Source organism: Macadamia integrifolia, unplaced genomic scaffold (assembly GCF_013358625.1).
Source record: "Macadamia integrifolia cultivar HAES 741 unplaced genomic scaffold, SCU_Mint_v3 scaffold520, whole genome shotgun sequence".
NCBI lineage: Eukaryota > Viridiplantae > Streptophyta > Magnoliopsida > Proteales > Proteaceae > Macadamia > Macadamia integrifolia.
Window position 1 is genome coordinate 29,978 of NW_024870470.1, and position 12,126 is coordinate 42,103.

Here is a 12,126-nt window from a genome sequence, read left to right on the forward strand (position 1 = left end):
ATAGTACAATTGCACTCACTGTGATCAGAATGATGAACACTAGGCTCTATGTTACATCTCATGCTTCAGTGGTTTTCAAGGAATGGATTATTATAGTACCAGTACCAAGGGACTGCAATTTTTTTTCCTTTTTATATGCAAAAGAAAATAAGATATATTAATTATCCAAAAAAATTGTTAAACATGGGGTTGAGTGTCTTGATCAAGATTTTCCTGTTCATAGCCCTCTAGGCTATGTTTTGTAGCAAGATGATTAGTTCGTCATTACCCTTTAGACAAAAGGTGGGTTTAAACAAAATAGATGATAAATCCAAAAATAGGGGAATGGTACTCCATGGCCAACAAGTGTTGTCTCCATTCAAAAGCTTTTCTAGCTCTGCATCGTCACTCCAGATTTCTTCCACCTCCCATCCTTCCTCCTTGGCTTATTTCATCCCATGGAGAAGGACTCTTGTTGCTTCAAAACTTTCTCCTGTTATTCATATAGTTAGCAGAAAGTACACATTTAAGGGACTGCAAGTGTAGTGAATGCAATTCTGAACATTTGATTGGAAGTTCAATGCTACACTGTACTCCCATTGGAAATTCTCTATACACATGGTCCACTCTGAAATTTTGTTTGATGTAAGAGTTCATGTCTAACAAGAAATTATAGCACAGGGAGGCAAGGAAAGAAGAAACGTCTAGAAGCCTAAAAAGTATCCTTGATCCTAATATCTAATGACAGAGAAAGAGAATTACATCCACATATATAAAGAGAGAACATTTCTCCTTTTTTGAAGGAGGTTGGTGAAGATGAGCCCTGCAGTATATAGACAACAGCAGAACACTGGAATACTGGATCATATTCAAGTCTGATCTTCATCGCTAACTGGTTTCCCAGATGAGGGATCTAAATGATCTCCAATCAATGAAACTGAGCATGGCTGCTGGAAACCAGAACTCAAGCTTGATTCTAGTATCTGGTGTGTGAGGATAATCTCTTCTTTTGCACATGATGAACCAATCCCCAGTTGCTGTTGTTTGGCTGACTTCTTGCCTTTTGGGCTTATAGCTGGTGAACTAACATGGCAGCCAGAATCTGGTGTTGATGGTTCATGGTGGGATGAGAAAGAATCATCATGAGAGCGACTCTTTGCTGCTGCTCGTTCCTTGGAAGCTTTGTCTTGGTGAGGGGACTCAAATGTTGGAGCGGGGGTTGATGGATCAGTCTTGTCAGAATTTGGACAGCTGTTGCCAGAGGGTAGGGCAGGAAGCACCGAGCAAGGCTTTTCCCCAAGAAAACCACCAATTCGTTGTTGCTCTTCAATTATCTTCTTCAGGTACTTGCCTTGAGCTTCTATTCGTAACTGTAGCTGCCTCTGGACCTGTTGTGCATTGTGCATTGATTCAAGAAAGATGAAAGTGTACACTGCTGACCAGAGTCCTAAAAATTAGACATCAAAATGCTGTATAGCATTTGAATCCACCTAAACATAAAGAAATACATATACCCATAGCACCATCTATCTATGAGCCAACATAACATCTACACAGGCATGAATGTCACAGATTGGACATGGCTTTGTATTCTTTCTCTTCCATAGATGTTCCCTCTTGTTCAAGGAATTTATCTCTTTTATTAATCTGGTTTAATATAAATAATAGACATTTGTTAATATAAACAAAAAGGGGATGATCATTCCTTCTTCAAGCTGTAACATGGTTTATCTAACATTCTCCTTACCGATCAATGACCAGTTGACCACAACAATCAACCCCAGCTAGCAGTACCCATAAATTCACCATATTTTCTTTATTACCATCCAAAACAATTGTGGCTCAGATGACAATGGCAATGCAGTTAATGTTAGGGAATAATCCCACATCAACTACATGTGGGGCCTTGGATGACTTCGTATACCAGTTGGCTTCTCAACCTAATCATATATGCTTTTTGGTCGGATAACTCAACATATCAACTGGTTTTCAACATAAGAGATCCCGAAGGAGGAACTCATCGAATGGTCAGCGCACCTACCATACAAGCACATATGCACTTATGAGGACTGCAGATGGTCCATAGGATTAGAAAGCACATACCATTTGGATTCATGTTGGAAATAATATAGAGCTTTTCTTTAATGAAAACTATGAAGAGCTCATTTAGATTGTAAGAGAATATTAACAAAAATATCATTATTCAGATGACATGGGTTGGCCCTAATGTTTTATAGGCCAATCTATAAATCTATAATATTTACTAGACACAAGAAATCAGCCTAACTGATGCATCCTAACTCCTAACCAACCGTACTCCATCGCTCTTTAGATGCCAGAAGTTGGGAACAGAAGGACCCCAACTGTATATAGTGGATAGTTAACTAGAGGTGGTTTTCCAATCTCCTTCAGAGCCACACCTTCGCATCCTCAATGCATAATCAAATCTCCAAACAATTTTGGCTCAGTAGTCTTCAGACAGGCTACAATCCTGGGCCTTCTGCATTTTTAATCACGGGACAGATATGTATCTCACCCATTGTAGAAAAACTCGAGTTCAAATTGATTAGATAGTATGAGAAAGGTCAAATTTGGTTTAAAAAAAAAGAACCAACAGAAAAAAGTTGGGAACGGATAAATTAGGGTATTAAACATGGGACAGACGCTCTATACGCCCTCACCCGGAAGTAGAATAGCACACCCTCACCCAGAAGTAGAACTGCAAACTCTCCAGTAACTGCCACGTGACAATTCAGTGGGGCTGAAATTTTGTGCATGGGTGGACCCCAAGGTCCTCTACTCACCTGTCTCAGCCCAATCCAAGTTTTACAAATGAAAAAAAAAACAAGGTATTCAAAAAACAGTAAGGTGCATGGAGATACATGGGAGGGTATGCCTACATATGAGAGAATACATTGAATCTTGGTCTGAAATTTCACATGCGGCCAATCCACATCATTTCCTGAACATCAAACAGTCAGAACAACCATAACACCCATCTACGTGGCAAAAAGCATAGGTGATGCTGATCTACTCCCCAGTGAGGCATTCTGGAATATTTTTCCCATTAAACATTCACATTTCAAAAGTTCAGGGCCAAAACAACAGGCGCCTTATCTTTAATATTTTACTTAGATTTAAACCATTTTGTAGATAACCCATTATAAAAGGACCAAAATTTTCATTCATGCAACGCAAACTAGCAAGAACCATGGTTTTAAAAACTAAACCAGGCATCACACCATTTTGTTGGAATGTATGTAATAGGGGAAATTTAGGAACTGTATGTTAAGTTGTCCAAATTTGTATTTCATTTTTTCTCTTTCACCTCCCTTGGGGAGGAATATGTAATTCCCTAAGGATATTAGTTTGAAACTAATATAGGTGAGAAGAGCCAAGAGCTCTCTCATGATTTTCCCTCATCTCTCCTTCTCCTGTCATCTTCTCTCCTTCTGCTCTCTTTCTCGCTTCTCTCTTTCTCCTACATCTCTAATCTTAATCTTCTCAACTTCCAACTTGGTATCAGAAGTACAAGGAGTTGGAGAGTTGATTGAGGCTTCTCCCTTTCATTCTTTGAGTCTCTTTTGAAACCCTAGAAAACAAAGGGGTCCATATGGTCTGAAATGACAAATATTCTACTCTTGGGTTGTTTTTTGATGAAGTATCCTATCTTATGATGCATATGTGTGAGATTGGAATGAAGTACCACAATTAATAGTGGATTTGATTGGTTTTATCTCAAGTTTCAAGGTTTTTCACCTTGCTAGAGTTTTTGTCTTTGTTCTGAGAAGACAAGACTTGGGTGTTGTGTTGCCCCTAGCTTTGGATCTCCAACTGTGGTTGTTTAGGAGCATCCACCCATCATGTCCATAGTTGTCACGGCGTCAAATCGATCCTAGGCGGTGGAGGGGTGGCTAATCGATTTGGCAATGAATCGCCCATTATGGCGTTGCCATGGCAGTCAAACCGCCCATATGTCATTTTTTATTTTTTCCTATTTTTAAAAGTTATTTAGTATGCTACTTTTTTATTTCCCCTATTTTCTAAAGTTATTTAGCATGCTCCAAGCCTACAATATATATCCTATAACATATAAAACCAACATTAAGTAACATCAAATCATCAAAAATCAACATAGCCCTATCAAAATCACCCTGCATTTTATAAAAAATCGACCGCTTAGTGAATCAGACGTGAGCTGGCATCCATGGCGGTGCCATAGCGACGCCTATCAGCCAATGGCGACTGCCATTTGTGAGTCACATAAATCGTAGCACTACCATGAACTTCTTTTTCCGCCAGGACGACAAATCGCCGCCTTGGTGACGCCATGACAACTATGATCATGTCTGATCTCACTGAACCTTTGGAAACTACATCTGGTGGGCCGAGTAGTGCCAATCTCAGCCAGATTGTCTTTGACAATCCCAACACTCAAATTTTCCTTGTCAAGTTGGATAGCACCAACTATTTGGATTGGTCACTCTGTGAAGTTATCCTTGAGGAATCGAGGGAAACTTGGATATATTAATGGGACTATGAAGGCTTCCGCTGTCTCTAACCCAGAATATCATAAATGGAAAACTACAAATTCCACAGTTATGACTTGGTCCTCTTTTCCATGAAACCTAAGATTGGAAGAAGATTTATCCAAAAGGAAACTGCTACAGATATTTGGGATAGTGTCTCTACGACCTATGACAGGGAGGGTGACTCTGTTAAGGTCTACCAACTCCTTCAGCAGGCTGTCTCTCTATGAAGCAGGGAAACAGGACTATCTCTGACTACTGCAATACTGTTATAAGACTCTAGGAGGAGTATGATCATTATTGGGACCTTCAGTTGTCTAATCCCGAAGACGAAGCCAAGGTCTACGGATCCCTTGAAAAGGATGGAGTTCTACTCTTATTAGAAAGGTTGAACTCGGATAATGACCAAATCCGGATACAGATTTTGGGACAGTCACCCCTTCCATCCCTTGATGAGGTGTGTAGCTAATTATTGAGTGAGGAGACCAAAAGAGGTGCTATAGATTCTGCTCCTCCACTTGAGTGATTTGCTCTTTCTTCCACCGCTCACAAAGAATGGCTAGGATGCGGCCAAGGCCAAGGATCATCCCGTGTGGATGACAGGGATAGACCCCAACAGTGTGATCATTGTGGTAAACCTGTGCACACTCGAGAGAGGTGTCGTGTGCTTCATAGTAGTCCTAGTAGACATGGTGGATCTACAAGCACACGTGGTGGTCGCCGAGGTGGGGCTACATCCCATGCTACTATGACAAAGATACCAGCTCCTTCTCTAGGGATGATATTGCAGTGCTCCACCGGTTCATGTCTCAGCTTGATAGCCCATCAACCTCACAGGATGCCTCAACTTCCGTCATGCATGTCACCACATCTGCACCTTCCACAGCTCAGTCATAGGTTATTGACTCTAGTGTTCTTGTAGGGATAAGGTTCGGGTGGTTGATGATACCCTCTCCTCTTTTTTGGGTAAAGGCAATATTCCCATTACTTCTTCTATTTCACTTAAATCAGTTCTTCATGTCCCTAACCTTACCTTGAACCTTTTGGCTATGAGTACTTTGACTAAATCTTTGAATTGTTGTATCACATTTTTCCCTTCCCGCTGTCTTTTATAGGATTTGGTGATGAAGAACATTATTAGCAGTGGACGTAAGGAGAGCAGACTCCACCGCCTTGAGCCGTAATTATCTTCTTTTACTATACCATAGTCTTATGCATGTGATCATAGTGATAGTAGTTCTATGGATACTGAGATGCCAACATTTGGGACATCCCTCTTTTGTTATGAAGAAATAGTTACCTCATTTATTTACGTCTTTTTCTCCTTCTCATGTATTTCATTGTGAACCATGTACTTTTGCTAAACAGTGTCGTTCATCTTATCCATATCGTGGTAGTAGATCTGTTGTTCACTTTCACATTGTGCATACTGATGATGTCTGGGGACATTGTCCTACTACCTCCTTATTTGACCATAGTTACTTTGTTTCATTTATTGATGATTTCTCTCGTTGCACTTGGACCATTCTTATGAAACAGAAGAGTGAGGTTTATAATGCCTTCAAAAACTTTTATAAAATGGTCTACACCCAGTTTGAAACCAGGATCAAAATAGTTTGATAAAGGGGGGAGTACATGTATGGTGGTCTACAGGTTCACTGACAATTGTATTATCCATCAGTTTGCGTGTGTTGACGCACCCCAACAAAATGGGGTAGCTGAGAGGAAAAACCGTCATTTGTTAGAAGTTGGTAGAAGCCTTCTATTTGGTATGCATATCCCTACAACTTTTTGGTTTGAAGTATCCTTACTGTTGCAATTCTCATCAATCGCATGCCTACCAAAATCCTTGGGTCCCAAAACCCCATTGCACTCTTGTCTCCTCAGTCTTCTACTTTTCTCTTCCTCCCCGGGTGTCTGGTTGTATTTTTTATGTGCATGTACAAATCCTCCCACAGCAAACTCGATCCCAAGGCTCTCAAATGCCTCTTCCTTGGGTATTTTTCTACTACCAAAGGCTACAAGTGTTATCACCCTTCCTCTTGTAAGCGATTTCTTTCCAAAGATGTCACCTTCCTTGAGTATGTGCCTTTCTTTGTTTCTCATCAGCATCCTCTTCAAGGGGTGAATGGGAGTGCAAGTGAAAAAGTTGTTGATGCTATTCCATTTCTTACTCCCTTCTCTTTTGATATTGGGAAACATAAAGAGGTGGATGATATTGACATTGTGGATATTGTTGATACTAGTGGACCTTGTACAGAGAAGGCACGTGATATTATGTACACAAGAAGGACAAAGAAGACCTGCCAAGAGTCCTCTTTGGATCCACATCTTCAGTTTCATCCTCTTTAGTCAAGTCATTTCTTCTCCTTCTGAGTTAGACCTCCCTATTGATGTTCGAAAGGGTAAGAGAGCATTTACTAATCCTACAACCCAGTTTGTTTCCTATAATGCTCTCTCTCCTATAGGTGTTGCCTTTACTGCTACTCTTTCTTTTGCTTCCATCCCTAGAACTGTTATTGAGGCTATGTCAGACCCCAAGAGGAAGCAAGCCATGTCCGAGGAAATGATGACCCTCAAGAAGAACGGCACTTGGAAACTAGTTGATCTTCCCAAAGGAAGAGTTCTAGTTGAATGTAGGTGGATCTATACAATCAAGTACCGATCGGATGGTGCTAACAAGGCAAGATTGGTGGCCAAAGGGTATAGTCAAGTCTATCATCTATGGAATTGATTATCAGGAGACCTTTGCTCCTGTAGCCAAACATAACTCTATAAGAGTTCTTTTATCTGTGGCTGCAAACAGAAATTGGTCCTTATATCAGTTAGATGTGAAGAATACCTTCCTCCATGGTGACTTAGAGGAGGAAGTGTACATGCAGCCCCTTCTTGGCTTTAAATTTCCAACAGTTGATTGTAAGGTGTGTCTCTTAAAGAAGGCTCTATATGGCCTCAAGCAATCACCAAAAGCTTGGTTTGAAATGTTCAAGTAGGCCATCTTGAAAAATGGGTATTCCCAAAGTCAAGCAGATCACACAGTATTTACCCGAAGAGATAATGGTACCATCACAACGTTGATTGTCTATGTTGATATCGTGGCGACTGGAGATAACAATGATGAGATAGCTATGCTGAAAGCCTACTTGGCCAAACAATTTGAGATCAAAGACCTAAAACACTTGAAGTATTTCTTGGGGATTAAAGTGTTAAGGTCTAAAAATGGAATCAATATTGCGAAAGGAAATTTGTGTTAGACCTGTTGAAGGAAGATGTGTTCTCCTATTGAGCAGAAATCACAAGTTAAGAAAAGACTGTGGCTCCTCTCTTGTTGATGCAGGAAAATATCAAAAGCTAGTGGGGAAGTTGATATATCTATCTTTGAATAGCCCAGATATTACTTATGTAGTGGGAGTAGTAAGCCAGTTTATGCATGCTCCTAAGAGTGGGCACTTGGATGTTGTGTACCGCATCCTCAAATACTTGAAGTCCTCTCCAGGAAAATGACTCTTATATGCCCAGAACAATCACTTAAGGATAAAAGGTTATTCTGATGCTAATTGAGCTAGATCCATCTCTGAAAGACGATCTACTTCTGGTTATTGCACATTTTTGGGTGGTAATTCGGTTACATGGTGGAGCAAGAAGCAACCTGTTGTAGCTAAATCTACTGCAGAGGCAGAGTACAAGGCAATGGCTCATGGAGTTTGAGAACTCATTTGGTTGAGACGTCTAGTTCTTAAGTTGGGATATGATACTAATGGACCTATACATCTTTACTGTGATAATAAAGCAGCCATAAGTATTGCCCATAATCCAATGCAACATGATAGGACAAAGCACATTGAAGTGGACTGACACTTCATCAAAGAAAAAATAGACACTGGCAACATTTGCATGCCCTTTGTGAAGACAAGTGATCAGTTGGAAAACATCTTCACCAAATGACTCATTCCTCACCAGTTCAATTCCCTCTTATGCAAGTCGGGAATATATGACATTTATTCTTCAACTTGAGGGGGAGTGTTGGAATGTATGTAATAGAAGTACTTTAGGAATTGTCTTTATGTTAAGTTGTCCTAATTTGTATTTCCTTCTTTCTCTTTCACCTCCCTTAGGGAGGAATATGTAATTCCTAAAGATATTAGTTTGGAACTAATATAGGTGAGAAGAGCCAAGAGCTCTCTCACAATATGCCCTCATCTCTCTCTTTTTCCTCTCATCTTCTCACCTTCTCCTCTCTTTCTCTCTTGTCTTTTTCTCCCATGTCTCTAATCTTAATCTTCTCAACTTCCAACTCATTTAGGTGTTGAGTTCCAGCTCTGATGGTTTAAGTTTCAGTCTTGATAAAAAAAAAATAGGGATCTGACTAACATGAACCATTTTGGTGGCAGTTTTGACCAAGCCTGGTTCAACAAGTCGGTCCAGTCCACTTTCTAAATTATGCAAGAACCAGACACTATTCCTTTCCTTTCCTTTCTTTCTTTCTTTATTTATTTATTTTTTTGGGGGTGGTGCGGTGTGGGGTGTTGGACCAGCTGGACCCCTGCAGCTCCCCTACTCCACCACCCCTTGTTTTGTTTCACCAGTGTACTTTCAAGTGACCGGAAAGGAGACATGCTCTTATATACCCCATTATCATAATGAAGATTAAGTTTGTAGTAAGGGTATTTAAAGTAAAACTAGATATAAAACAAATTAGAGCTAATTTAAGAGTAGCTCCAATATATGATAAGTTGTGAGAACATCGTTTTAAGGGGCATGGACATTTGCAACAGAGACCTTGGAGTGCTCCAATACAGAGAAGTGATTTGATTCAGAACGAATGAGCTGAAAAAGCCAGGACAAGGCCTAAAAAGACTATTGGAAAGTGATGAGGAAAGACATGCATAGCTTAGAATTAGTAACAAGTATGGCTTCGAATAGAGCTGATTGGAGAAAAATGATCAATGTAGCCTTTTTTTATTTTGCAAATGGCAAATGACATGCTTGCATGCTATGCTCACACTCTATTCAATTGATGAAAGCTTGCAGTTGTTTCTAACAAATAAACGAGAGAAATCTGTACTTATTTCCTAATCAACCAAAAGGCCATGTAAAGTTATAAATTTATGGCAAACATTTTTCTAGACCAGGTCCAGAAGATACATCGATACCGGCACCAAGTGTTGCCACATGGAAGGGTGATGTGGCAATTTTTACCATATGGTATCTAGAAAATTACTTAAATTGGCCCTACGTCAAATTTCAGACTTATATTCAACAATATGCCACCCATGTATTGGCATTTTCCCTCGCATTATTAGATGATCATTGTTTCTCTAGAAAAAAAAATCATTCTCACTGGATTTTCAAAGCTTTATTTTGCCACTTGAACAACTCTGTTTTGGCTGAAACTTGGTATGTGTGCAGGGTTTTTGGGGTCTACCTGTCCACAAAATTCCATCTCTATCATATGATCCTATCTGCCACGTAGCAGATATTTATGCCAATGTAGAGACACACTCTTGCAAGACTAGAAAAACCGCTACCTAAATTTATTCTCTTTCATTTTCTTGCATTTGTTGGCTGACAAATATAGCATCATGGCTCATCAATGTATTTATGGTATTTAAAGACATGACAAACCATTGTAACCCTAACCCCCCCCCCACCCACCCCCACAAAAAAAAAAAAAAAGGTTAACTGACAGCATGTAACAACTTACTATTAGTAAATATCATCAAGCGCAACAAGTGAAAGTAAACCTAAGAGACCTCACTCTGCTATTGATTTCTATCCATTCACCTATATGCTACTTCCATAGTATTGAATATGTATTCTTATCAGGATATTGTCTCCTAATCTATACTTTTATCCGAGTACTTATATAAAACACAATATTACGCTGTTCAAATAGCTTATCAAAATGTTCACTCACATTCTGTCTGATACCTAGACTTCGGCTTAAAATAGAATTTTTGTGTGATGCTACAAATTTCTAACTTAAGAGCATTTTAGCCTTTTCCGGAAACTATGTTATACTCCACTTAAAGAGATTTCTGCATTTTGACTTCAAGAATTTTACAGGTTTTCCAAGATAAAAATTATTTGAATAAAAAAACATGACAACAATTATCTATTTCGGAAAGTTGCTTCCAAGAATTATAAGTTGAAAGGCTTGCCTCTAATTGCTCATGCAGCCGTTTTTGCACTTCCATCTGCAGCTTGAGTGCTTCTGTTATTTGCATACCACTACAAACATAAAGATTACACATTCCTCAGATCAAGTAGCCCTCAAATATAATATAAGCCAACAGGGCAGATGTAACTTTCAGAAAAAATGTAGCCAATGATGAACTTTTTCTCTCAACTGCTTGGCATAAGCTTTAGGACCATCCAAAAGAATGTAGGAGATTGGATGGTGAGTATTATCCACTGGTTGTTTAAGAAATCCCCTTAATGGAGCCGTTGGTTACAAATATGCCTTTTGCACAGATGGGAATGGTCCAGGTCAATTATTATGAATGGTCCAGGTCAATTATTAACCTTCCAATAGTTGCACCATTTCATGGCTGGATCATGTTCAGGTGTACTGTGTACACAAAACCGGATTTCAACTTTCAAGATGGGGGGGGAAATAGATTGTTAATGAGGTTGTTAAGGTACAGTCCCTTGATCCAAATGGGGAAAATGCTCAACCAGAACCTGAACTGATTGTTAATCAGGTGAAGTATGCAAAAAGGGTTTGCAAGGACAGGCTGGAAGGTGAGGATTAATTTACACTGGCAATTTTTACAGGTACAATGTGGATGTAAAAAGCTAGCTATTGCGATTTATTTGCCAGTTCACATTCAGATCACACAAAGCATGAAAATGTATTCCTACTTACGAAGAACCATCCAAGCCAGAAAACAAGTTGCCTGATTCTTCCCTGTCAGCCTTCTTACCTACATTTGCGAAATATCACTAAATTTATGTTCCGAAAGCATCTCATGCTTTGTAATTTACATTCCAAACCAGAAAACAAATGTAATTTACATCCCCAAACAAGTACAAAAATGAAAACAGACATAAGTCTATGTATGCAAGACAGATGTACACACCATCAGATGAAGACTCTGGGATGTATTTTGCAAGCCGGTATTTCTGAATGCACCACAGTGACAAAATTAACAAAAACCCGATAAAAGAACAAATATTACAAGGAAGAAAATAAAGTTGGTTTTCATTACCATAAATACTTGCCTGCAAGTGGCTTTTTACATGGTAAATAGTCAAACCTTGTACGCCCATGACTCTGAGCACACCTTTAGGAGTAGCCCCTGTAACAGTGGACAAGAAACACTGACATCATGCCTATCTTACATAAAGGTTTTAAAAATAGAAACTCAGAGGACTACTCAGTTGAAATTTCGCACTTCTTGAACTGAATTGAGTTTTCTCAGTGCTTCGGCAAGTTTCACAAACATGTCATCAAGGGTTTCTGCAACTCAATTTATCTGGGGTTCCAAAATGACCAATTCACACCCTTCAAGGTAACACCCAGTATTGACCGCATAAAGTGTATGTGGCAAGTTTTAAGTCACCAAACAGGGTTCTCTGACTATTAATCTCTCTTTTTTTTTCCTTTTTTTTTTTT

General features: G+C 39.4%; 1 protein-coding gene across 1 annotated transcript in view; it reads right to left on the minus strand.

The window, feature by feature from the left end:
- Positions 1-520: 520 nt before the first annotated feature.
- LOC122069014 (myb family transcription factor PHL7-like) overlaps positions 521-12,126 on the minus strand; it is a 27,221-nt gene continuing 15,615 nt past the window's right edge. The window contains exons 3-7 of the mRNA XM_042632940.1: positions 11,733-11,809; positions 11,591-11,633; positions 11,377-11,434; positions 10,670-10,739; positions 521-1,367 (exon numbers count right to left, since the gene is read on the minus strand). Coding sequence (XP_042488874.1) covers positions 849-1,367; positions 10,670-10,739; positions 11,377-11,434; positions 11,591-11,633; positions 11,733-11,809 — 767 coding nt within the window. The 3' untranslated portion in view covers positions 521-848. The remainder of the gene's footprint in view (positions 1,368-10,669; positions 10,740-11,376; positions 11,435-11,590; positions 11,634-11,732; positions 11,810-12,126) is intronic.